The sequence below is a fragment of the Emys orbicularis genome, chromosome 25, assembly GCF_028017835.1.
Source record: "Emys orbicularis isolate rEmyOrb1 chromosome 25, rEmyOrb1.hap1, whole genome shotgun sequence".
NCBI classification, from domain to species: domain Eukaryota; kingdom Metazoa; phylum Chordata; order Testudines; family Emydidae; genus Emys; species Emys orbicularis.
Genome location: NC_088707.1, coordinates 1,208,036 through 1,232,073, shown reverse-complemented (window position 1 = coordinate 1,232,073; position 24,038 = coordinate 1,208,036). Strand labels below are relative to the sequence as shown.

Genomic DNA, 24,038 nt, shown 5'->3' with positions numbered 1-24,038 from the left:
CTAGATGGGGAAGGAGCCTGCGCTGGGCTGGCCCCGCCAGGGCGCGCTTGCTGGGCACAGTCTCTGCTGCGGGGGAGGAAGGCCCGAGTCCAGTGAGTCCCCAGGGCGGCAGCCGTCGGCCAGCTCCTCCCGCGGGGGCGTCTGCCCGGTGCCCAGGCTGGTGAGGTACGTGTGCAGGAGCTGGGCGATCTCATCCACCTGGAGGGGAGCAAAGGCCAGTCAGGGGCACTCGAGGTGCCCTGGAGCCTGGGCTCGGCCCCCGGCCCGGCACCCCCAGCCCGGCCCCGGCTCCCCGGCCCAGGCTCCCCAGCCCCCCGGTGTCACTGCACAGCCCAGGCCCCCAGCGCTGGGCTCCTGCGGGGGGTACCCAGCCTGTGCTGCAGGGAGACCTCACTCCATCTGTGTGGGGAGGGGCGGGAGTGCGGGGCCTTACCCGGGAGCACTCAAAGAGCAGGTCCCTGTCCCCCACGGAGAGGTGGAAGGTGCTGCTGTCAGACACCCCGAAGGACGAGATGCGGCCGTAGCAGAAGCTGTCGAAAGGCTCGGCCTCCCCGGGCTTGTACAGAGACACGGCCTTGGCCCCGACGCCCAGCCACAGGCGCTGGGGGCAGCTGCCCTCCGGGCTCTGCAGACAGATGGAGAGTCAGGGACAGCCCCACGGACCCTGCCACATTCCCAGACCCTACCGGCCCCATCACCCCCCAGCTCCATCCCCTGCCCCCCCGACCCCAGTCAGGCTGCTCAATGCCCCCGGAGAAGTTCAGGGTAATGATGGGGGGACGCTGCAGCTGCCCCCAGCCCGGGTGGGGCTCAGTCTCCTGTGGGGTGGCTGCCAGGGCCGCTTGAGGGGTGGGCCCCCAGAGAGCTCCCCCAGGAAATGCTCGTCTCCTGGCTGTGACCCACCCCCCATGCAAAACCCCAGGAGAGCGGATGTAAAATGGCTGCCCCTCAAGCAGAGCAGCTCCTGTTTCTGTAGGTCCTACAGAAAGCGTGTGCTGTGCTGTGGTGCTGCTCTGCAGAGGGTACAGGGCCCCGGGGGGGGACACAACCCTGCTCCAGGGACCCCAGCCCAGGGAAGGGGCTCACCGTGTGGAAGTCGACGTCGAAGAGGGTGGAGCCGAATCCCGGCCACTCCCGCACCAGCGCCAGGTAGGCGGCCATGGCCTCGGCCCGGCCCATGCCCTGCAGCAGCTTCCACCTGTCCACAATGGCAGCCATCACACTGGCGCCCTCCTCGCGCAGGCGGCCCCGCAGCTTCTGGTCCTGTTCCGCCTGCTGCTTGGCCAGCGAGTGGCCCCAGGGCAGGGCGCCGGCCAGCAGCCCCGCGCGGAGGCGGGCGCCGGGGCACCTGGGTGGGCCCTGGCAGGAGGCCCGGAGGCGGGAGTGCAGCGCGTGGACGGGGAAGAGCTCCTCCGGGCGGGGCACAGGGGCGTGCGTGGAGAAGTCACTGTTGAGGCTCTGCAGGCGCAGGGCGGCCAGGGACTGCAGCGTGTCCTCCGACGTGGGCACGTAGCCCCGGATCACCATCTCGTGGGCCTGCAGCGGAGGGGGGGGGGGGTCAGCCAGGGAGCGGTCCGGGGCGGGGGGATAGCCAGGGAGCAGCCCCAGCAGGGAACAAAGGCTTGGGAGGGATTCAGCTGTGGAGCAGCCCTGGGGGGTGGGGGGGGAGAGACAGGTGAGTAGCCTGCCCCCCACACCCCACATGCATTAACCCCTTCAACCCCCTGGGGTGGGCTGCGGCAGCTGTTGGGTCGGGAAGCACTGGGGGTCCTGGGCCAGGACGCGGGGCTGATGCCCCCAGGGCGATGCAGTGGCAGGAGCTCAGAGTGCAGCACTGCCCCACTCGCCTGGCCCCCTGGGGGTCCCGTCACGAGCAGCCGCCCTGCTCAGCCCAGGCTGGGGCCCGGCTCCTACCTGCTCGAAGAGGAGGGTGAACTCCACGCTGTCCCGGGGCACGTTCTCCGTGTCCAGGAAGCCGTAGTGCTTGAAGCAGAGTCTCCAGGTCGAGTCCTGCGTCGTCTCCTCCCCTGCCAGGCTGGGCGAGGCCGAAGGGACAGACAGCGCCCGTTAGCACCAGGACCCACAGACGCATGCAGCCCCCCAGGCTCCTCCTGGGGCAAACGAGCCACCCGGGCCCAGGCAGAACTGCGCTATCGTCATGGGGCCCAGGCAACTGACATTCCCCCCCCCACACACACTGGTTCCTCCCTCCCCCATGGGTGCGCTTGCCTTCCCCTCCCCATGGCTCACCCCAGCTCAGGGCTCCTATCTCCCAGCCCCCCCCCCCTCTCTCCCCCCAGCCCCACTCTGCCCCCCCCCTTCCCCTGACTCCCCCCAGCTCAGGCCTCCCGTCTCACAGCCCCCCCCTTCTCTCCCCCCAGCCCCACTCTGCCCCCCCTCCCCCTGGCTCCCCCCAGGCCCCCCCTCCCCCTGGCTCCCCCCAGCTCAGGGCTCCCATCTCCCAGCCCCCCTCCCTCTCTCCCCCCAGCCCCACTCTGCCCCCCTCCCCCTGGCTCCCCCCAGCTCAGGGCTCCAGTCTCCCAGCCCCCCTCCCTCTCCCCCCCCGGATCCCCCCAAGCTCCCCTCCCCCTGGTTTCCCCAAACCCCCTCCACCCCTTTTCCCTCCCAGCCCCCACTAAGACGGCTGCACAAGGGGACATTTACTTTTCAAACCTGGTGAGGACGTCGGCCACCAGCGTGGCCCTGCCCACGGGCCGCTCGTGGTGCCGACTCTGCTCGTAGAGCGCAAAGACGTTGGGGCTCTGAGACAAGCCCAGCCGAGCCACTAGCTCTCGGGCCACCTGGGGCGAGACAAAGGCAACCAAGGGGTGACTGCACGCCCCGGGCCACGGCGCTCAGGGCTGCAAAGGGACACAGACAGGTCACGGCGGGGAATCCCAGACGCTCCCCCAGCGGCTCCCACCCGCCTTCCACACGCCCCGGGGCACCAGAGCTGGGGTCTGCACAGGAGCCCCCCAGTCTGCTTTCCGCAGCCCTGAGCCCAACTGCTCCCCACACAGGGCCCGGTGTCCTGAGGTCACCCGCTCCCTCCACTCTGCAGAAACCTGCCCCCTCACGGCTCAACCCTGGTGCCCCAGCCTGGGCAATGGGGTCGGGAGCTGCCCCTCCATGCTGGGCCCCCCACAGCCCGTCCCCTGCCCCACTCCCTGCTCACCTCCTCGGCCGTGGTGTGGGAGCTGATGGCCACCGTGCAGGCAGAGGTGCCAGGGCAGTGCACGGTGCAGAGCATGTCCTGCCGCTGGATCAGCACCACGATCTCGTCCAGCGAGGGGACGCACTCCCGCACCTGGGTCTTGTCCAGGGCCACCGCGATGAAGCGCCCATACTCCGCCATCTCCGAGCCGGGGAACTCGCGCTCCGTCCTGTGGGAGAAGATCAGGGAATAAGCAGCACCAACCACGCTGCCCAGAACCCAGCCTCTGGGGTCCGGCCACCATCACTCCTGACCCCCAGAGCCCTGCCACAGGGGGTGTAACACGGGCGGCCTGGAGACAGGACCTTGCCCCTCGCTCTGCACCAAGGGCGCCTGGCACGCAGCCCTCGCGGCTGCTCCATCCCCAGCAGCTCCCCTGGGGGCTGCAGGACCAAGGTGCCCGGATCCCACCCGCACTACAGTCCCCGTCACCGCGCGGCCTGGCTGGGAGCTCATGGACTATTTCAGCAGCCAGATTTGCTCTCTGCTGACAGGACTGGGAAGGCAGACATGGTGCCTAGCACCGTTAGCCCACGGCACTCACTGTCACAAGATCACACTGAGCCCGAGGGCTCAGACACAGACGTAGGGAAGGAGGGCAGCCAGAGCCCCAGTGGAGGGGGCACGTACCCCTCTGCTCCAGGCCTTGTTCCAAGCTCCCCATGGGGCGAGGGCTCTGCAGAGCAAGGCCCTTCACCCCTCCAGTACACGGCCGGGAGACGCATGCACTGCCTCACCCCCCCTCCCCCAGGGCCCAGTGCACCCTGCCACCCTTCCCCCAGGGCCCAGCACGCCCCCCTCCTCTGGGTCCCCAGGCCCAGCACCAGCAGCATTCTCCCCTGGGGTGCACGCCCCACACCCCTGCACTCGCCTGCCCAGGTGGAAGCGCAGGTAGCGCAGGACAGGCGGGGAGGGCAGGAAGGTGCAGCTCATGCAGGTGAGCAGCTGCCAGTAGCGCAGGTTGCCAGGCCCCCCCGGCGCCGGCGGCTCCGTGGTCTGCTTGACCAGCTGGCAGTAGATCTCGTCAACCAGGGGCTGCAGATCCAGGCAGGTCTGCAGGACGCCCTGGATCAGGGACACCGGGTCTCGCTCCGACTCCAGCTGCTGCAGGGAGTTGAAGAGCTTCACGGCCTCGTCACGCAGGGTCATGTAGCCGTGGGGGCCGGGGGCTGGAGGCGGACGGCTCGGTTAACACGGCAGGAACCAGGCAGGTCAGGTTTGGGTCCCAGCTCCCGGGGGCCAGTCCCTGGATCTCGCGAAGCCGCAGCTCGGCCCTGACTGAGCTCTGGGGGGGGGGGCACCTGGCACAATGGGGACCCCCCCCATCACCAAACACCCACCCAGACCCTACCAGGCACAAGTGTCACCATGGCGACCCAGAGGGGCACAGACGCTGGGCCTGCTCCCCTGGCAGCTCGGAGCAGGGCAGGGAAGAGCTGGGCTGGTGGGTGGGTCAGAGCCCAGCTCGGCTCCTGGCAGCAACCCAGCCTCTTCCTGCCCTGCAGGAGCGCTGTGCCAAGCCCTGGGGACAGAGGGAGCCCAGGGCAGCGTTGGCTGGGCCCTGCCCCCATGCTGGGCACCTTCCGTGAGAGCCACCACGTGAGAATCATGAGACAGACACGCAGGGGCCTGGGCAGCAGCCCAGCCGAGAGCCCGGAGACACCTGGCAACCACGTCTGCTGGGCCCACAAGGGGGAGGCTCTTCCACGGCGCCCCCCACGCCTTGGGGTGGCACTCCCCCCGTCTACGGAGCCCCGGGCAGCACATCCAGCCCTGGCCCCTCTCCCAGGGAGCCGCAGAGCTGGGCCCCGCCCCCACCCGCTCACCGCTTTGGCCGGAGCTGCCGTACGGGAAGGGCAGCAGGGGCGCATAGAGCGGGCTGCTGGTGTAGCGCAGGACCGGGTTGCAGCGATAGATCTGCTCCAGGATCTCCGGGCTCCCGCGGTTCTCCTGGGGAGACAAAGGCGCAGCCGGGGCTGCAGGGCAGGTGGCGCGGCACAGACGGGCGCAGCAAAGGCAGGGGCTGGGGCTCTGGGTTCCAGTCCCGGGGGGCTCTGCTCTGCACCCATGCAGCGTGCGCTGCAGGCCATGGTTTGGGGGGGTCACGGGGAGCCAGTGATCGTCCGGCAGCAGCTTCCCCGCCCGAGGGCGGGGAGCCGGCCAGGGCTGTGGCAAGGGGAGAGGAGGGTCCTGGGGGAGCCATGGGCCGGCCAAACACGCCCCCCTCCCGGCCTCACCTCGATGTCGTGCATGAGCAGCTGCGTGGGCGTCTGCACGGGGGCCTTGCTGTGGATCACCTTCTGCACGGCACACACCCAGTGCACGGCCTCGTTCAGGTGCTCGGTGTACAGGCGGTAGCAGTGCTTCCGGCCAAACACCGTCACGCTCCAGTAGCCTGCGAAGGGCAGAGCGCTCACGCAGGCCGCAGGGCCCCAGGCCACCAGCCCCAAGCCCCCTCCCGCGCCCCAAGCCCCCTCCTGCTTCCCCCCAGCCAGAAGCCAGCTCCAGAAAGCAGGATGGGCCCTTCAGACCTGGCCCCCTGCACCAGCGGCTGGGCCCAGGGGCGGGGGCTAGCATCCAGAGCTGCCCCCGCCAGGGAGCCACATGCAACCCGGGGGGAAGCGCTGAACGCCGAGCTAGACACGCCCTTTCCCAGCAGCTCTGTATGGGGACGCCGGTGAGATCTGTGTCCCAGACTGACGCCCTCCGGGCCTCTGTTAAGGATGAACCCTGCCCACAACCCCTCCCTGGCGTCCGCGCCACTGGCCGGGGGCCGGGACCCATACCGGTCTCCTTGTAGGTCTGCTTGTCGGGCCACTGCACGGAGCAGAGACTGGTGAGCACCAGGGTGCCCAGGCGCCTGGCTCCCACCTCACTGCCGCTGTAGTAATCCAGGGAGTCCTGGGTCAGCACAAACCAGTATTTCCGGGGCCGGATCCACGGGCCCTTCACGCCCCCCCGCGCCTCCCTCTGCAGCCAGCCTGGGGGGACAGAGAATGGGGTGAGTTCCCCCAGGGCCCAGCACCACCCCGGCTCCCCGCCGGCCAGTCCCCCTGCACCAGGGCAGTTCTGGCTGTTTGCAGCCCCTCGGGCCCCCGCCACACAGGGGCCTCTCCAGGGAGAGGGTGCGGGGGAAGGGACTGAGCTGACCTGAGGGGCAGTGGGCAGCCAGGACCCACCCTCCATGTGCCTGCTGCGCAGTCCAGCCCCTGAGGGACCCCCGCACGGCTACAGAGCTCCCTTGACAGCTGGGGGGCAGGGCTGCAGGCAGAGCCGGCCTGGCTGTGGCTCCCCCACGTTACAGCTCGGGGGGCCGGGGAGCCACCGCTCACGTCTGGCCAGCGCCTTATGCAACCACAGGAAGCCGGCTGGTCCTGGCCATGACATGGCCGTGCTGGGGCCTTCAGGGCCTCCACGCCCCCCGCCAGCGCCTGCAGCCTCAGCCCAGAGAAATGGGAGCCGGGGGGAGGAGGGGGAGTGTCTGAGGTTCAAGACCCCAGGCTCCTTGGAGCCCCAGGTTCAAATCCCCATGGGGCTGGCTCAGGGGCTGGGCCAGCGTGGAGCCCTCCCCGTCCGCAGGGATCCACCGCGGGAAGCAGGGAACTGCCCAAGCATCCGTCTGCCCCTTGGGTTACCCCAGCCCCTCACCCACCTTTCACAATGGCATCAGGATCCTCCTCCACTGGCCCCGGCCCTGGCCCCTTCTCCGTGATGAGGCTGCGCATCTCCTCCGAGACCGGCAGAGACCTGGGACCAAGACAGGAGGTGAGCGAGGGGCCCCAGGACCACCCAGTCCCCTCAGGGACCTGCGCACCCTGCTTGGCACAGCCAGGGTTCAGCTCCTTGCCTGGGGGTACCAGGCTGGCACAGGGCACGTGGCAGCAGCACCACTCAGCCCCTGAGGCTCACGGCCAGGCTGGGGCTGCAGACAGGGGGCACAGAGAAAGGGGGCTCAGGGGGCAGCGCCGGCCCCAGAGGGGGCAGCAGCCCGCCTGCCTTGGCCTGAGCGGAGACAGGTGGCACCCCCAGTGCATCCCAAAGGGCAAGTTGGGAGACCCTGCCAATGCCCCAGCTCCCAAGGTCCCACCAAGGAGTCTGGGAGGAGCCCTGGCAGGGGAGGGGGATTCATGCCTCACATCATCCCAGCCCTCCTAACAAACCACTGTAAAGCCAGCCCCACCCCGGGGGGTCTAAACCCAAGCACCTGGCCTCGGCCAAGACTAGAAGAGGGGCCCTCAGCCCCCGATGACACCCCCCCGCAGTGACTGTGCATGGCTCACACGCAGCGGTGCGGGGGCGCGGGTGACCCAGTCCAATCCAGAGGGGAATGACCCCCCTCGTCTCCCCTCCCGCCTGGTGGGAAAGCAGCCGAGCCGTCGGATGCAGATAACCCTGGCTAAAAATAACCCGCTCGCACTCACGGCCTGCCAAGGAATTTGGAAAATGAACCACCAGAAAAATGCTGGTGGCAGCGGCTGAGCGGGCAGCATCGCCGGCACTGCAGGGCCCTGACCCTGCCGCCCAAACCAGACACCCCCACCCCCACCACGGGGCCTTGACACAGCCCTCCACCCCCCACCCCCACGGGGCCCTGACCCTGCCGCCCAAACCAGACACCCCCCCCCCCCGACCCAAACCAGACCCCACCACCACCACAGGGTCCTGACCCTGCCGCCCAAACCAGACCCCCGCCTCTCACCACAGGGCCCTGACACAGCCCTCCACCCCCCACCACCACAGGGCCCTGACCCTGCCGCCCAAACCAGACACCCCCACCCCCACCGCGGGGCCCTGACACAGCCCTCCACCCCCCACCCCCATGGGGCCCTGACCCTGCCGCCCAAACCAGACACCCCCGCCCCCGACCCAAACCAGACCCCACCACCACCACAGGGTCCTGACCCTGCCGCCCAAACCAGACCCCCGCCTCTCACCACAGGGCCCTGACACAGCCCTCCACCCCCCACCACCACAGGGCCCTGACCCTGCCGCCCAAACCAGACACCCCCACCCCCACCGCGGGGCCCTGACACAGCCCTCCACCCCCCACCCCCATGGGGCCCTGACCCTGCCGCCCAAACCAGACACCCCCCCCCCCCCCGACCCAAACCAGACCCCACCACCACCACAGGGCCCTGACCCTGCCGCCCAAACCAGACACCCCCACCCCCACCGCGGGGCCCTGACACAGCCCTCCACCCCCCACCCCCATGGGGCCCTGACCCTGCCGCCCAAACCAGACACCCCCACCCCCACCGCGGGGCCCTGACACAGCCCTCCACCCCCCACCCCCACGGGGCCCTGACCCTGCCGCCCAAACCAGACACCGCCACCCCCACCGCGGGGCCCTGACACAGCCCTCCACCCCCCACCACCACGGGGCCCTGACCCTGCCGCCCAAACCAGACACCCCCACCCCCACCGCGGGGCCCTGACACAGCCCTCCACCCCCCACCCCCACGGGGCCCTGACCCTGCCGCCCAAACCAGACACCCCCACCCCCACCGCGGGGCCCTGACACAGCCCTCCACCCCCCACCCCCACGGGGCCCTGACCCTGCCGCCCAAACCAGACACCGCCACCCCCACCGCGGGGCCCTGACACAGCCCTCCACCCCCCACCACCACGGGGCCCTGACCCTGCCGCCCAAACCAGACCCCCCCACCCCCACCGCGGGGCCCTGACACAGCCCTCTACCCCCCACCCCCATGGGGCTCTGACCCTGCCGCCCAAACCAGACACCCCCACCCCCACCGCGGGGCCCTGACACAGCCCTCCACCCCCCAACCCCATGGGGCCCTGACCCTGCCGCCCAAACCAGACACCGCCACCCCCACCGCGGGGCCCTGACACAGCCCTCCGGACCCCAGCAGCAGCATTCTAGTTCCTGGCTCTGCTCAGCCCATTGTGATTCCAAGGGCCCTGCCTGCAACCCCCCCCCCCCCCCCCCGGGTGCAGACCCGGGGCGGTTCCCTCACAGCAACCAGGCATTGTTACAGGCTTTGAGCGTCCCAACAGCTCCTGGGGCAGCCACTCAGATCTCCACACCGCAGGGGAGAAACTGAGGCAGAGAAGGGTGGTAACATGCCCAAGGTTGCCCCAAGAGTCAGGTCTGATTCTCAGCCTCCCCCATCCCCAAACACACACACACGACCCCACTCCCATCCCAGAGCCGGGGAGAGAACCCAGGAGTCCTGGCTCCCAGCTCCCCTGCTCTAACCCACACGACCCCACTCCCATCCCAGAGCCGGGGAGAGAACCCAGGAGTCCTGGCTCCCAGCTCCCCTGCTCTAACCCACACGACCCCACTCCCATCCCAGAGCCGGGGAGAGAACCCAGGAGTCCTGGCTCCCACCTCCCCTGCTCTAACCCACACGACCCCACTCCCATCCCAGAGCTGGGGAAAGAACCCAGGAGTCCTGGCTCCCAGCCCACTGCTCTACCCACTAAACTATGCTGTCTCTCCTCCCCCCATACGTGGGGTAGGGGGCACAGTGGTGGAGACCTGCCCTTGCTGTCTGAGCAGATGACAAAGGCCAGGGCCAGGCAAGGAGCAGGGCTGGGGGCCCTGACCCAGGCCCAGGGAGCCAGCGAGGCCCTGCCCCGCCCCCAGCCTGCCATCTGGATAAGGAGCTGCTCCCCTCCCCCATCCCACACACGACCAAGGCCCAGGTGGGCAACAGATAAGCCGTGAGTCACTTCCGGGAGGGCCAGGCAGCGGGATCCGCTGCAGAGAGCCTGGGCCGTCCGCGGAGCCAAGCGCCGATGGGCTGGTGCCTGGGCACTGCCCCGCGACAGCCTCCCCTTCCGGCAAAGCCAATACCCACCGGGTGCCCTGTGACCCCCGCGCCGGCTCAGCAGGGGCAGAGCCTGGGGGGAGCTCAGACCATCTGGGAGTGGACACAGGCCAGGAGATCTGCCCGGGATGGGGGCACATGGGGTCAGGGCTGGGTACCACAGCAAGCCAGCTCCACCCCGGGGAGAGGGGCCCAGAGGGGATGGCAGACATGGGCTAGGGGTGTCATCACTAGAGGGCAGGGCCAGGGGCAAGGAGCAGGGCCTCAGCCTCCTATTGGCAAAGAGGGCAGGGGGCCCAGCAGGGGCCCTGCGCCACCAGCCCCCCGGCCTGGCTGCGAGGCTCCCGGGGAAGGCGGCACCATGCCAGGGGCTAGGCACATGGCAGCTGGTTATCGGCAGGGCCGGGCAGCGGGAGCAGGGCCCAGTGCTCAAGGAGCACGCGAGCCAAGGGGCCAAACCAGCGGCCGTTCCTGGCCGCGTTGAACCTGGGCCCCACGCCAGGTTTCCTGACACTGCCGGGCCATTCCAGGGGAGCAGGAGCCAAGCTGGCCCAGGTCACTCACCGTTCGGAGCCGCTGCTGGTGCGGACGGGCTGGGTCAGGCTCAGCTGCAGCGGCCCCTGGGGAGCAAAGGCAGAGGCACCGTTAGAGTCCCAGATCCCCAGCCAGGCGCGTGAACCCCCCCCACACACACACCTACCCCGCCCCCACTCAGCCCCGCACCGTCCCCACCCCAAGCCACTTCCACATGAAAGAAGGAGGTGAGTGAGCCACAAAGCCAGCCCATCCCTACCCCCACCCCCAGCCAGGCCTGGGGCCCATCCCCCCCCACCCCGGCCGGGCTCGGGGGCTGTGGCCAGGTGAGCTGGCCCCGTATCCTCAGCCAACCCCGCCAGGCTCTGTCCCGTGCAGCATTGCTGCTGAGTAACACGCTCACGGCACAAAGTCCCATTGTCACTGGGGCCACCGACTTCTCGCCTGCGTCAAGGGGGCTCTGCACAGCAAGAGCCCCCGACAGAGTCCCCAGCCCAGCAGCCGGACAGGTGCTGGATCCTCCCCAGCTGCAGGGCTTGGCTTTACCGACGCCCCATCCCTCCCTGCTCTGGGCCTGTGACACCCCAGCCTGCTGGGCTACGACGCTGCAGGCAGCACCAAGGGGCATCAGCAGAGCTCAGGTGGGGAGCACCCCCCAGACTAGAAAGTCCCACTGTTCCAAAGTGGAGGGGGAGAGCAGGGCAGGGCTAGCAGGGGGCCGCAAGTCAGGACTGAGGGGCACCGGGAGAGCTGGAGGAATGTAGGGGGAAGGCCAGGGCTCAGATACCAATGGCCTGTGGGCCAGGAGTGAGAGGCACTGGCAGAGCTGGGGGGGAAGCCCAGGGCTGGGCTAGCAGGGGGCTGTGGGCCAGGAGTGGGGGGCACTGGCAGAGCTGGGGGGGAAGCCCAGGGCTGGGCTAGCAGGGGGCTGTGGGCCAGGAGTGAGAGGCACTGGCAGAGCTGGGGGGGAAGGCCAGGGCTGGGCTAGCAGGGGGCTGTGGGCCAGGAGTGAGAGGCACTGGCAGAGCTGGGGGGGAAGCCCAGGGCTGGGCTAGCAGGGGGCTGTGGGCCAGGAGTGAGAGGCACTGGCAGAGCCGGGGGGGAAGCCCAGGGCTCAGATACCAATGGCCTGTGGGCCAGGAGTGAGAGGCACTGGCAGAGCTGGGGGGGAAGCCCAGGGCTGGGCTAGCAGGGGGCTGCGGGCCAGGAGTGGGGGGCACTGGCAGAGCTGGGGGGGAAGCCCAGGGCTCAGATACCAATGGCCTGTGGGCCAGGAGTGAGAGGCACTGGCAGAGCTGCGGGGGAAGCCCAGGGCTCAGATACCAATGGCCTGTGGGCCAGGAGTGAGAGGCACTGGCAGAGCTGGGGGGGAAGCCCAGGGCTGGGCTAGCAGGGGGCTGTGGGCCAGGAGTGAGAGGCACTGGCAGAGCTGGGGGGGAAGCCCAGGGCTGGGCTAGCAGGGGGCTGTGGGCCAGGAGTGAGAGGCACTGGCAGAGCTGGGGGGGAAGCCCAGGGCTGGGCTAGCAGGGGGCTGTGGGCCAGGAGTGAGAGGCACTGGCAGAGCTGGGGGGGAAGCCCAGGGCTGGGCTAGCAGGGGGCTGTGGGCCAGGAGTGAGAGGCACTGGCAGAGCTGGGGGGGAAGCCCAGGGCTGGGCTAGCAGGGGGCTGTGGGCCAGGAGTGAGAGGCACTGGCAGAGCTGCGGGGGAAGCCCAGGGCTGGGCTAGCAGGGGGCTGTGAGCCAGGAGTGAGAGGCACTGGCAGAGCTGGGGGGGAAGCCCAGGGCTGGGCTAGCAGGGGGCTGTGGGCCAGGAGTGAGAGGCACTGGCAGAGCTGCGGGGGAAGCCCAGGGCTGGGCTAGCAGGGGGCTGTGGGCCAGGAGTGAGAGGCACTGGCAGAGCCGGGGGGGAAGCCCAGGGCTGGGCTAGCAGGGGGCTGTGAGCCAGGAGTGGGGGGCACTGGCAGAGCTGGGGGGGAAGCCCAGGGCTGGGCTAGCAGGGGGCTGTGAATGAGGGGCACCAGTCCAGTCAGAGCTAGGGGGGGGGAGCCCAGGGCTGGGGCACCAGGGAGCTGCAGGTTGGGAGGGAGGGGCACTGGCAGATGTAGAGAGAGTAAGAACAAACCCCCACAAGGAAGCCCCCTGCCCTGTCTGCAAGGGAGTTGATGGGCCATTCACAGTTTGGGGGGGGGGGGCACGCTAGCGACTGGATGCAAAGGAAAGGAGGCTGCAGCTAAAAATAGAGCCGGGGAGGGGGAGGGGGAGGGGGAGCTCCAGCAGGTACTGAGAAGCGGCCCTGGGGCACGGGCGCTCGGCTGACCTGTGGCATTAGCAGCACCTGTTACCAATATCACCGGAGCCCCTGCACTGGCGGCCTGGCTCGGTTCAGTCCCTGCAGCACTGGGGGTGGGGTCTGGCTGGGGCCCCCTTGCGCCCAGCCACAGAGCAGGGAAGGATTTTCCCCACTCCCCGAACAGCTTCCCGGAAGATCCTCGGCCGAGCCGCGGGGCCTTGGCTGCCTCCCAGCTGCGGGGGAGCCGCAGGCTCTTTCCCAGCGATATAAATAACAGGCAGGAGCCAGGCCCCAGCGTGCAGGGCTGGGGCGGCGGCTCCCACGATGGGGGGCGAGGGGGGGGCAGCACAGCTGGGGCTGGTCCGTGGGGTGCTTGGCGAGGCTGCTGCCCAGACTCCTTCGGCTCTGCCACCTGCCTCCCCAGCAGGGCAAACGCTCATCAGCCCCAGAGAAAGGGCCCCTACAAACCCACAGCCCCCCCTTAAAGAGACAGCTCCCTCTAAACCACCCCACGGGCTCCCCACAAGCCACATCTGGGCAGCTGCCACTGGGCTCTGCCCCCGGGGCGACGAGGGGTATCATGGCCCATACTGATGGCAAGTCCTGGGGAGCTGAACGGTGACAGGTGCCCAGGTGTGTATAACAGAGGGGCACCAGTTTCCTTTGCACCCTCTCCAGCTGCACCGCACGGAGCCTGGGACCCCAGCTCCCCAGCCCTGTGTGGCAGGCAAAAGCCCCACACGTATCAGCCCTGTGCCTTGGCCGGGAACTCGGCCTGTGCAGACAGGTGCTCGCGGGGGCCCCAGCAGGGCAGCGCGGGCAGCCACGCCCCAGGCAGCACGTGACCCGTCGTGGTTTGATAACGTCTTCACCACAGACCGCACGGGGGGGCAGGGCCCAGCGCTGCTCAGCCCAGACCGCAGAGGCAGAGCAGTCACCAGCGCTCTCGGCCCCCGAGCCGGCTCCCCTTTGCACAGGCCTTGGGGAAGGGGAAGCACGAAGTCTCCTTATCAAACAGCAGGGAGTCCCCAGTGTTATCAGCCTCCTCCACACAGGGCAGCCCCAGGGCAAAGCAGCAGCTTCCCCAGGCTGGGAGGAAGCAGCCACAGGTGCTGCTAGACCCTGCACTGCAATATGACCTGTCTCCGCGCACCCCTGGGACGGCCCCGCCACGCCCGCACTGGTACTGAGCCTCACTCTGCCGGGCTCTGATGGCAACGAGGAACAGCCGCCCCGTAGCCTGGGCACCATCCGGAGCTGGCAGCTCCACGAAAAGCCCTGTGGCAGCCCAAGGGCCCCGTAAAGCCACTGGGACCCTGCAAAGCCGTTTGGTCGCTGCTGGCATTTCACAGGCCTGGCCGGTCTCTCTGCTGCACAACCATGGGCCTCTGCCCTGGGATTCGGCACCCCAGCCCTGCTGCTCCCTGCCCCGGAGCGGGGTGGGCAGTTCTGCAGGGAGCTCCTCTCTCCCACAGGCTCTGCCTTGTCTGTCAGAGCCAAGGCCTCAGCTCATCCACTCTGGGCCCCGGCGTCTGATGGATCCCGAGCCTCCCGCGGCAGCGCCCTGGCGAGGGCCCTGCTGGCAGCCCCCACGTCACCGAGGGAGAAAGCCGCTGGCACGCGGGGACTCTCGGCCCGTGGTTCCCCAGCCAGGACCCCGCTGGGAGAGACAGGTCAGCACCAGGGCTCAGGCCCCAGGACAGGCTGGGGAATGGGGGGACCCTGGCTCAGTACCCGGACCCCCAGATCCCTCGAGCCGCTGGGCACACCACATCTGGGCCAAGAGGGACAGAGCTACCCAATCCCTGTCCCCACCCACTGGCTCCAGGCACCAAGGGCAGCGATCGCTCCAGATGGGGGATGCCCCTGATCACTGCCCAGACGCAGGGCCCTCCCCACGCCTCAGCCCCCTGCAGCCGTGACACCGAACCCGGGGGCAGTGCCTGGAGGCTGCAGTGTAGGAAGCTGCCTGTGCCAGGCCTGCCTAGTCTGGGCCAGCTCCAGCTAAGTCTTCGACTCACATGGCCAGCAACTGACACACCGCTCCCTCCTGGGCCCGCTCACACGCCCAGTGTCGCCCCCCCCGGGGCCCGCTCACACGCCCAGAGCCCCTCCCCATCCCAGGCCCGCTCATACCCCCAGTGCCCCCCCACACCCCACCTCACATGCACACGCACAGCGCCTCCCCCTGGTCATTCTGGTTAGCCAGGAATTTGCAGGGGCACTTGGCTCCATCCACCAGCACCTCCCAGCAGCAGCCCTGGGGCAGCAGGGACACCCCTCCTTCCCCTCCGCCCCCCCCTTCCTCCGTCGGGCAGATAGAACCCCAGAGATCTGAGCCTGTGCACTGAGAGGAGGCCGCATGGGGCGATCAGACGGGTGACGTGGGGCCGCTCACTCCCCAGCGTCGCTGGGTCCAGGATTAGTTCCTAGTTCACGCGTTCGGCCCCCAGGGGCCCGGCACCGGGGCCCCCGCGGCAGCTCTCACATGCTCTGAATTACAGCACCAAGTGGCATTAAAGGGGCAGGATCACCTGGGTCCTTCCAGGAGGGAAGCAGCAGCCCCTACTCCCCCTGCACCCAGAACAAACCTCTGTCTCCTTAGCCAGTGAGCAGCAGTTGGGGGGCCTTGGCCCAGCGCAGGCCTCAGGGTACAGAGACCAGCCCTCTCTGTCCTCCAGGGCTGGCCCCAGTTCCCTCCATCGCCCCCTCCCCTGGCTGGGGGCAGCTGCCTGGTGTGGACTGGGGCGCTGGCAGCTAGCAGGGGGAGACACTGTTTGCTCTGGGGTTACGTGAAAGATTCTGGCCCCTTTCGACAGCCCAGAATCCTCTATTTAAGGCCCAGGATGAGCCAGGTCTCTGGGGAGCCCCAGACAAGTGATGGCAGCACAGGGCTCCCCTCCCCATCGGCAGCACCACACGCATCTCTGCTGAGATCACCTTGCTGGGCTGGGTCAGGTCCCGGGACGGACGGACGCACACACACACACGCACCCTGTGCACCAACCACAAGAGCGACAGCAAGTCAGACAGGATCCCGTGCCCCTCCTGCACACACCATCCCAGGAGGGCAGCGTGGTCTTAGGTGGGCATAACAACCGCCCTGCACACAGTCTCTTTATCTCCGCAGTTTGTGAGAATTCCCCAAGGGGGTTGGCTAACCCACAGCCAAGGGCGCACCAGTGGACAGCAGACATGGACTTCCAGAAAGCCTGGGACGAGGTCCCTCTCCAAAGGAAACAGGCCTGGGACTTCTCCCCTTTTAGGCCCTTGGAAGGGAAATGGCCAGTGAGCAACAGCAGGCCCCAGACAGACCCCGGCCTTGTCATGCCAGGCTCTGCACAGACCCCCCTGAGACGGGGGGGAGGGGCAGGATCCAGTCATGCTATCAGCACCCCCAGATCAGAGCCAAGTTCTGCACAGACACAGCGAGACACAGGCCCTGCCCCCAAAGAGCTGTCTGCGGGAACAAGGCGGGCACAGGAACAGGAACCAAGGCCCAGAAAGATGGGCCACACTTTTCAGGAGAGCTCAGCAGCAGGCTGTAAACCCGGCCCCATCTGCTGGGGCTGAGCCTGTGGAAATCTGGCCAGGAGCTACTTATCCAGGGTGGTACTGGGAGCCTGGGGCTGAGCCAGGAAATCGAGCCAGGGCCCCCAGGGCCCAGCCAGCCCTTCTAACCGCCGGGAGAAGTTCAGCAACATTTGCTGACAGCCTGCAGCCAGCTCAGGGGTGCATGCCTCAGCACGTTGGCTCCACGGAGCCAGGGGGGGATGGCGCTGCCTGCCTGGGAAGGTGTGAAGAGGGGACTCTAGTGCAGGCTGCTAGGAAAGGGCTAGGAAAACGTGGTGTAACCCGCCTGGGGGCAAATCAAACTCCCAGCAGTGAGCTCAGAGCCAGACCGACCTGCCCGCGGGCACTGCCACACAGCGCTGCAGGCCCAACCCAGGGCGATGGAACAACTCCAGCCTTTCCCTGCTACTGGAGAAGGGTCCCTGCAGCCAGGGTGAAGGGACTGTAAGTTCAGCTCCACCTGCCAGAAGGGCCCACGACCCTTCCTAGGCCACCCCTGATAGGACGGGCATAACAGAGCCTTGGGGAGACCTCTGAGCCCCAATGCACCCCCAACAGGGTCCCTCGACAGGGCTGGCACGAGCCACGCTATTGGGGTGGCAGGCGCCCAAGGAAGCTAGGACCCAACGGACGCCCAACTCTCCTGATATACAGTTTGATGCCAGCTCCCTGCCTTAGGGGTGTTGGGAGTGGGGTGCCCCAGGGTCTGTGCCACCCCTTCCCCAAAGAGCTATCAGGCTGAGGGCGCCGCTCAACCTGCCCCCGGGGCTCCACGGACGGGGCAGGGCGGGGGGTGCCTGGATTCCATGAGCCGGGGCTGGGGGTCCCCGCACAGGGCAGGGACCCGGGGCTGCATCTCCCTGCAGGGCACAGGGACCCCAGGCCCCGCGCGCTCAGCCCCCTCTGGGGCCAAGCCCTGCTGTGCAGGGGGCCTCGGGCACCAGAGCCGTGCGCTGCGGCTAGTCGGGCCCCTCTCCGGGGCTGAGCGCAGCTCGGGACCCGTCCCGGGACTTCCCGCCGCGCCCCGGGCCGAGACACGTTCCTAGGGAGGGAGCCAGCAGCGCGCACGGACGGCGGGGGCAGCGGGAAGGGGCCTGGCTCCGGGACCTTCCCACGTTCTGGCCCCAGCGGAAAGCGCCTGGCCCCGGAAAGCGCCCGGAGCAGCCGCGTCCAGCCCCGGGGGCGCAGAGCGCTGGGCACCCACCTGGGCTCCTTTGCTCCGCAGCTCGAAGGACGATTCCTCCTCGGCCTCCCCGTCCGGCTCCTTGTCCGGCTCGCCATAGTCCCGCCGGAGCAGGGTGAAGCCCTGCCTGCAGCACACCAGCCACCACAGCCCGCCCGGGAACGGCATCCCCCCGCCCGGGCACCAGCCGCTCCGGGCAGGGCTGCCGCTGCGCGCCCGTCGGGCCGGGGAGCCCTGCGCGCTGCGAAGCCCTGATCCGCCCGGGCGCCCTCGGCCTCTCGCGGGCCGCTCCCCCGGCTCCGGCTGGGGGGACCCGGCCGGTTCCCTCCGCCCCCGGGCGGGGCGGGGGCAGGCGCGTCATGGGACCCGGCCAATCGCTCGGCAGGTGCCCGAGGAGCCCCGCCTGCCGCCGCGGCCGCTTGCATCATGTGCCGCGCCGGGGGGGGGGGGGGGGGGGCCTGGATTCCATGAGCCGGGGCTGGGGGTCCCCGCACAGGGCAGGGACCCGGGGCTGCATCTCCCTGCAGGGCACAGGGACCCCAGGCCCCGCGCGCTCAGCCCCCTCTGGGGCCAAGCCCTGCTGTGCAGGGGGCCTCGGGCACCAGAGCCGTGCGCTGCGGCTAGTCGGGCCCCTCTCCGGGGCTGAGCGCAGCTCGGGACCCGTCCCGGGACTTCCCGCCGCGCCCCGGGCCGAGACACGTTCCTAGGGAGGGAGCCAGCAGCGCGCACGGACGGCGGGGGCAGCGGGAAGGGGCCTGGCTCCGGGACCTTCCCACGTTCTGGCCCCAGCGGAAAGCGCCTGGCCCCGGAAAGCGCCCGGAGCAGCCGCGTCCAGCCCCGGGGGCGCAGAGCGCTGGGCACCCACCTGGGCTCCTTTGCTCCGCAGCTCGAAGGACGATTCCTCCTCGGCCTCCCCGTCCGGCTCCTTGTCCGGCTCGCCATAGTCCCGCCGGAGCAGGGTGAAGCCCTGCCTGCAGCACACCAGCCACCACAGCCCGCCCGGGAACGGCATCCCCCCGCCCGGGCACCAGCCGCTCCGGGCAGGGCTGCCGCTGCGCGCCCGTCGGGCCGGGGAGCCCTGCGCGCTGCGAAGCCCTGATCCGCCCGGGCGCCCTCGGCCTCTCGCGGGCCGCTCCCCCGGCTCCGGCTGGGGGGACCCGGCCGGTTCCCTCCGCCCCCGGGCGGGGCGGGGGCAGGCGCGTCATGGGACCCGGCCAATCGCTCGGCAGGTGCCCGAGGAGCCCCGCCTGCCGCCGCGGCCGCTTGCATCATGTGCCGCGCCGGGGGGGGGGGGGGGGGGCCTGGATTCCATGAGCCGGGGCTGGGGGTCCCCGCACAGGGCAGGGACCCGGGGCTGCATCTCCCTGCAGGGCACAGGGACCCCAGGCCCCGCGCGCTCAGCCCCCTCTGGGGCCAAGCCCTGCTGTGCAGGGGGCCTCGGGCACCAGAGCCGTGCGCTGCGGCTAGTCGGGCCCCTCTCCGGGGCTGAGCGCAGCTCGGGACCCGTCCCGGGACTTCCCGCCGCGCCCCGGGCCGAGACACGTTCCTAGGGAGGGAGCCAGCAGCGCGCACGGACGGCGGGGGCAGCGGGAAGGGGCCTGGCTCCGGGACCTTCCCACGTTCTGGCCCCAGCGGAAAGCGCCTGGCCCCGGAAAGCGCCCGGAGCAGCCGCGTCCAGCCCCGGGGGCGCAGAGCGCTGGGCACCCACCTGGGCTCCTTTGCTCCGCAGCTCGAAGGACGATTCCTCCTCGGCCTCCCCGTCCGGCTCCTTGTCCGGCTCGCCATAGTCCCGCCGGAGCAGGGTGAAGCCCTGCCTGCAGCACACCAGCCACCACAGCCCGCCCGGGAACGGCATCCCCCCGCCCGGGCACCAGCCGCTCCGGGCAGGGCTGCCGCTGCGCGCCCGTCGGGCCGGGGAGCCCTGCGCGCTGCGAAGCCCTGATCCGCCCGGGCGCCCTCGGCCTCTCGCGGGCCGCTCCCCCGGCTCCGGCTGGGGGGACCCGGCCGGTTCCCTCCGCCCCCGGGCGGGGCGGGGGCAGGCGCGTCATGGGACCCGGCCAATCGCTCGGCAGGTGCCCGAGGAGCCCCGCCTGCCGCCGCGGCCGCTTGCATCATGTGCCGCGCCGGGGGGGGCCTGCCCCGGAGGAGCGCGGACCTGCCGCGCCCTGCGCCTGCCGGGCACGGTGCCCCCACCCCCAGCGCGCTCCCCGCGGGAAAATCCGGGCACTTGTGTCTGTGATTCACACCCCCCCCCCCGTCCAAGCAAAGAGCGTCTGAGTTTTCGGGGTCTCCGGGCAGGGGGCGAGCTTGGCCCCTGGGTAGGGCCTTTGGCTTCCAGCGCTGGGACCCCACTGGGCAGCTCACCCTGCCATAGCAAACCCCGCCCCCAAGCCAGCAGGAGTCCTTCCGCCCGCCCCCGCTGAGAGACAGGTGCCCCTGGGGGGGAAGGGGACATGCTCCCCCCTCCCTACGAGCCTTGCAGAGCAGAGGGTGCCAGGGTGAGAATTCACAGCCACCCACTCCCCCCCAGCTGTGTGCAAAGGGCTCTTCAGCCCCTGGCCTGCTGGTGTGAGGCCACAATCCTCTTATTGTGACCTCACTGCTGGTTGCCATGGAGATGGCTGATGTCACAGGCAGAGGATTTTGACATCACTGGGCGGGAGAAGGATGCTGGACTCCCACAAAGGGCCTGGTGCTATAAAGGGGGAGGAGAAATCCAGCCCCCTCCAGACTCTCAGCAGCCCCTGGTTAGAAGGTTATGACTTAAGAGGCAAGAGAAACAAACAAAGCGCTTCCTTTGCTGATCCCACTAGCTTCACTGGCTCCGTTGAATCCATTTGTTTAAAATGACCATTTGCAAAATGTTTCATGCAGCCGGGAGAGCACTGGAGGCTGGTGCTTATTTGCTTTCAGAGACTCAGGGACCAGCAGGATCATCTAGTGTGACCTGCAGGCCACAGAACCTCGCCCACCCACTGCTGTAAGCCACCCCTCACCCTGGCTGGCTTTCCAATAAACATTGTGCACAAGAACCAAACAACACGGACCCGAGAAGCCAGAACCCGCCGACTGAGTCACTCCACAAAACTACATGCTTTTCTGCCTGTAGCCGTGTCAGGGAAAGTCGTGGGTTAGCAGGGACTCCAGCTACAGCTTGTGGGATTTCTGCCTGGGACAGAGCTAGGAGACACACAACAATGGGAGGAGAATTGTGGGTGTTGGTGCACCAGATGGCAGGGGAGAGGGTTACTAGCGGACCCAGCCCCCAAACCAAGATACTCTTTAATCTACATGAAAAATCCTAGAAGTAATGTCAAATCCAATATAAACTGACACTGCAATACTGCTGCTCTCTCCCGGCGGTGCCTAGGGGTAGCAGGGTCTGTCAGACCACCCACTGGGGCAGCAAACACCCACGTTAGTTACTCTATGTTGAGATAGATGGTAGCAGCTACTTTCACTCTACATTTCTGTCAGCAGCCCCTTAGCGTCATTTAAATGCAGGTGTATGTGTATGTGCACATGTGTGTATGAGCGTGTGTTTATGTGTAACAAGCAAACACTTGCAGCGATTTTCCAAAGGGCCAGTTGAAGGAAAGGACTTTCTGAAAACCCAGAGTAAAGGAAACTCAACCCAGTTCTTCTGACAGGGACATCATCACAAAGATCTGCCCGACGTGATCAACTGGCAGATTCCAGCCAGTGGCAGGAATATTCAGCAAATCTAAAATATTGCAAAACACATCAGTCTCTTATCTGTCCCCGGCACACACACCCCTTCTGTCCATCCCCAGGCCCTTTTCTAGCTATCCGGCTTTTGCAAGACATCTGTTACAATGTTAGCAGGCACCAGACATGTTTGGAAGGTGCAGTGACCGGTTCCCACGTGCACTGGGGCAGTTTAGAACCAACTCCACAAGCTCCAAGCAGCAACGAGAGTGGGAAACACTAGAGAGAACAAACCCCCAGCGAGACACAGTTGTTTCCTGTGAAGATGCTACATTCTCCCCCTATCCGCCACTTCCCACTGGAAGAGGCTGGAGCTCTCCCCAAAACCCCCAGCAGGTGGGGAGGGCAGAGTTATCTCTGCCTAGGCCGCTGAGGGTTGTTCACAGAGTTCCTTTCCAGGGCAGTGCCGGAGTCAGCAATACAGGGGGGGGATAAGGGGATCCTGAGACCACCTCGCGTGGATTTATGCCCGGGGGTTGCTATGGTAATACAAACTGCAGGGTACATGCCCTGCACGGGTAAAGCAGTTTGACACCGGGGTAAGTTGCAGCAGCACGAGTCCCTTTTTGCCTTGGTGCCGGGTGTTGACACTGGTGGTTGCAGCGAGGCAGCAACCCCTGGGCTACCTCCCAAATAGACAGTCCCTGAGTTACATGCATTTCAGCTGGATTGGGCCCTTGGGACCAAAATGGTGCTCAAATACCAGGATCCACTTGCAGCAAAAGCAGCAGCCAAGGCTGTGGCGCCTCGTGACCCGGGCTGGCCTCCTTTGACAGAACCCCTGGGTTCTGTGTGCTCGGCTGGTCTCCGAGCTGTATTATTCCTCCCGAATCCTGCCCTGGCTCAGAAGGGGTTAAATCCCTCAGCCTCTGGCGCTGGGTTTCCTACAGCTGCTGGGTCAAAAATGTCTCTGGGAGCAGCCAGTGGGGGCCGGGATGCACACACAGGAAATAGCAGGGCTTGCCAGCTTTCCTCCCACTCTCCCAGGCGGCTCAGGAGACGCGGCTCCCAGCAGGTCTGAGCCAGCCTGGGCCACTGGGCCTTTCGCCCGCCTCGCTCGCGCAGCAGACTCCCCTGGGCTGCAGGGACAGGACAGGCTGGGGCTGTGCAGAGCAGCTGGGCACTGACTGGGGGCTGGGGTCTCGGCTCTTGCTAGGGGCTGTGGGGCGGGGAGTGGGACTCGGGGGCGTTGGGGAATAGGCTGTGCACAGGCTGCTGGTTCTTCTCCTTGTCTCCAGCCACCAGCTTGCATGACAATCAGCTAAAGGCACTTGAACCCGCCTGCTACCTTGCTAGTGCCATGCCCCCCTTCTGGCTGCCCCGTCTGCACTGCACACAAGGGGTTAAAGCGGCGAAGGCACGGTGGAGCCTGGCTTTAACTTGGGTTGGCAGCGTGAGTTAGAGCTGTTACCCCGAGCTAGAGGCTAGTGGCCATGTCCTCGCGGCTCCTTTAACCCGAGTGAAGGACACACCTTTAGTTCCACGGCAGCCCACGCTGAGCCATGGGGAAGGGGACCTGGTGTCCACAAGAGGCTCTGTCTCCTGCCCCCGCCCCCATCTGAGCGTTTGGAGCCCGTCCTGGGGCGATAGCGCCTCCTTGCTGCTCTGGGCAGTGCAGCACATGCAGGCCAGGCCCTACAACACGGACGGAGGCTGTTCCGCGTGAAGCCCCCCGCTCTGGCTGCCTATCCCCCTTGGGCAACGCCCCCCAAGCTGCCTGTTCCCGGTGCCAGCTCCCCACTCCTCTTGCTGCTAGCCAGGTGTCCCCCTGCAGCTAGGAAACGGCACAGAGAAGCCAGCCCAGGGAAGGGCCGGGCTGGGAGAACCAAGGCCCTGGCTGCTCTGTGAACAGCAGCCCAGGAATAATCAGCCGGATCTGCTGAGTCAGCTGTCATTGGTTTCCTGCCAAGAACTAGGTGAAGGGTCTGGGCCCAGCAGAGCTACAGTAATCCTGGCAGCCCGAGGGAGCCGAGCGTGTGTGTGTGTGGGGGGGATGCTTTCCGGGACTGGGCTCCAGCTCCCCCCGAGGCTCGGTGAAAGGGCGGGTGCTGCCGGAGCTGCTCGCTGAGACGCAGCAGGAGCCTCGTGCGAGGGGCCACAGCCCAGTTCCTGCTGGTGCTCAGTGCCTGTGTCCCTCTGGACCCTTTGCCCTCCAGCTGGCAGCTGCCATCCTGCTACTGTGCCAGGGCCCGGCAGCCTCTGGTGCTGCCCCCTCTGTGCAAGGCCCAGCAGCACAGCTTCCTGGAGAACGGTTTGTGCCGGGCAGGGGAACGGTGACGTGGCCGGCAGTTGTTTTCTCTCTTTAGTCCAGCACCTTCCCCCCTAGACCAGGCCTGGCCGGGGGACTGGCGGCTGCCCCATGCACCAGCTCAAAGTTAGAAGGAAAAGCAGTCGCGGCGCAGGGATCGGCTTGTCAGCCCCGCAGCCCCGAGCTGGTCCCTGCGCCGCTGCCTGGCTCCGGAATTGTGTCGGCTCCAGATGGCACCGACACTGCTCCAGCCCCGCTTGGCAGCATCATGCCGTGCAGAGGGGAAATGCCCCCTTGGGAAGCTGGGACCCTTCCAAGTGCCCCCCAGGCAAGCGGGGCACAGCGTAGTGCGGCCTGTGTGTGCCAGCCGGGTGGCCGAGCGAACAGGTGTCTCTGCGGGCAACTGGGAAGTTCTGCCTGCGGGACTGAGGGATCCAGGAAGTGAAACTAGCAAAAAGTCCCTCTCAGCCT

General features: G+C 67.9%; 1 protein-coding gene across 1 annotated transcript; it reads right to left on the bottom strand.

Annotated features, from left to right (window-relative positions):
* PLEKHH3 (pleckstrin homology, MyTH4 and FERM domain containing H3) lies at positions 1–17,758 on the bottom strand. The gene is made up of 13 exons (XM_065422730.1): positions 17,612–17,758; positions 10,576–10,631; positions 6,867–6,961; positions 6,001–6,195; positions 5,452–5,609; positions 5,041–5,164; positions 4,086–4,383; positions 3,176–3,383; positions 2,665–2,801; positions 1,915–2,035; positions 1,087–1,536; positions 434–625; positions 1–198 (listed from the first exon to the last, which is right to left on the bottom strand). The coding sequence occupies exons 1-13, from the start codon at positions 17,756–17,758 to the stop codon at positions 1–3; spliced, it is 2,379 nt and encodes a 792-aa protein (XP_065278802.1).
* Between the last annotated feature and the right edge of the window lie 6,280 nt (positions 17,759–24,038).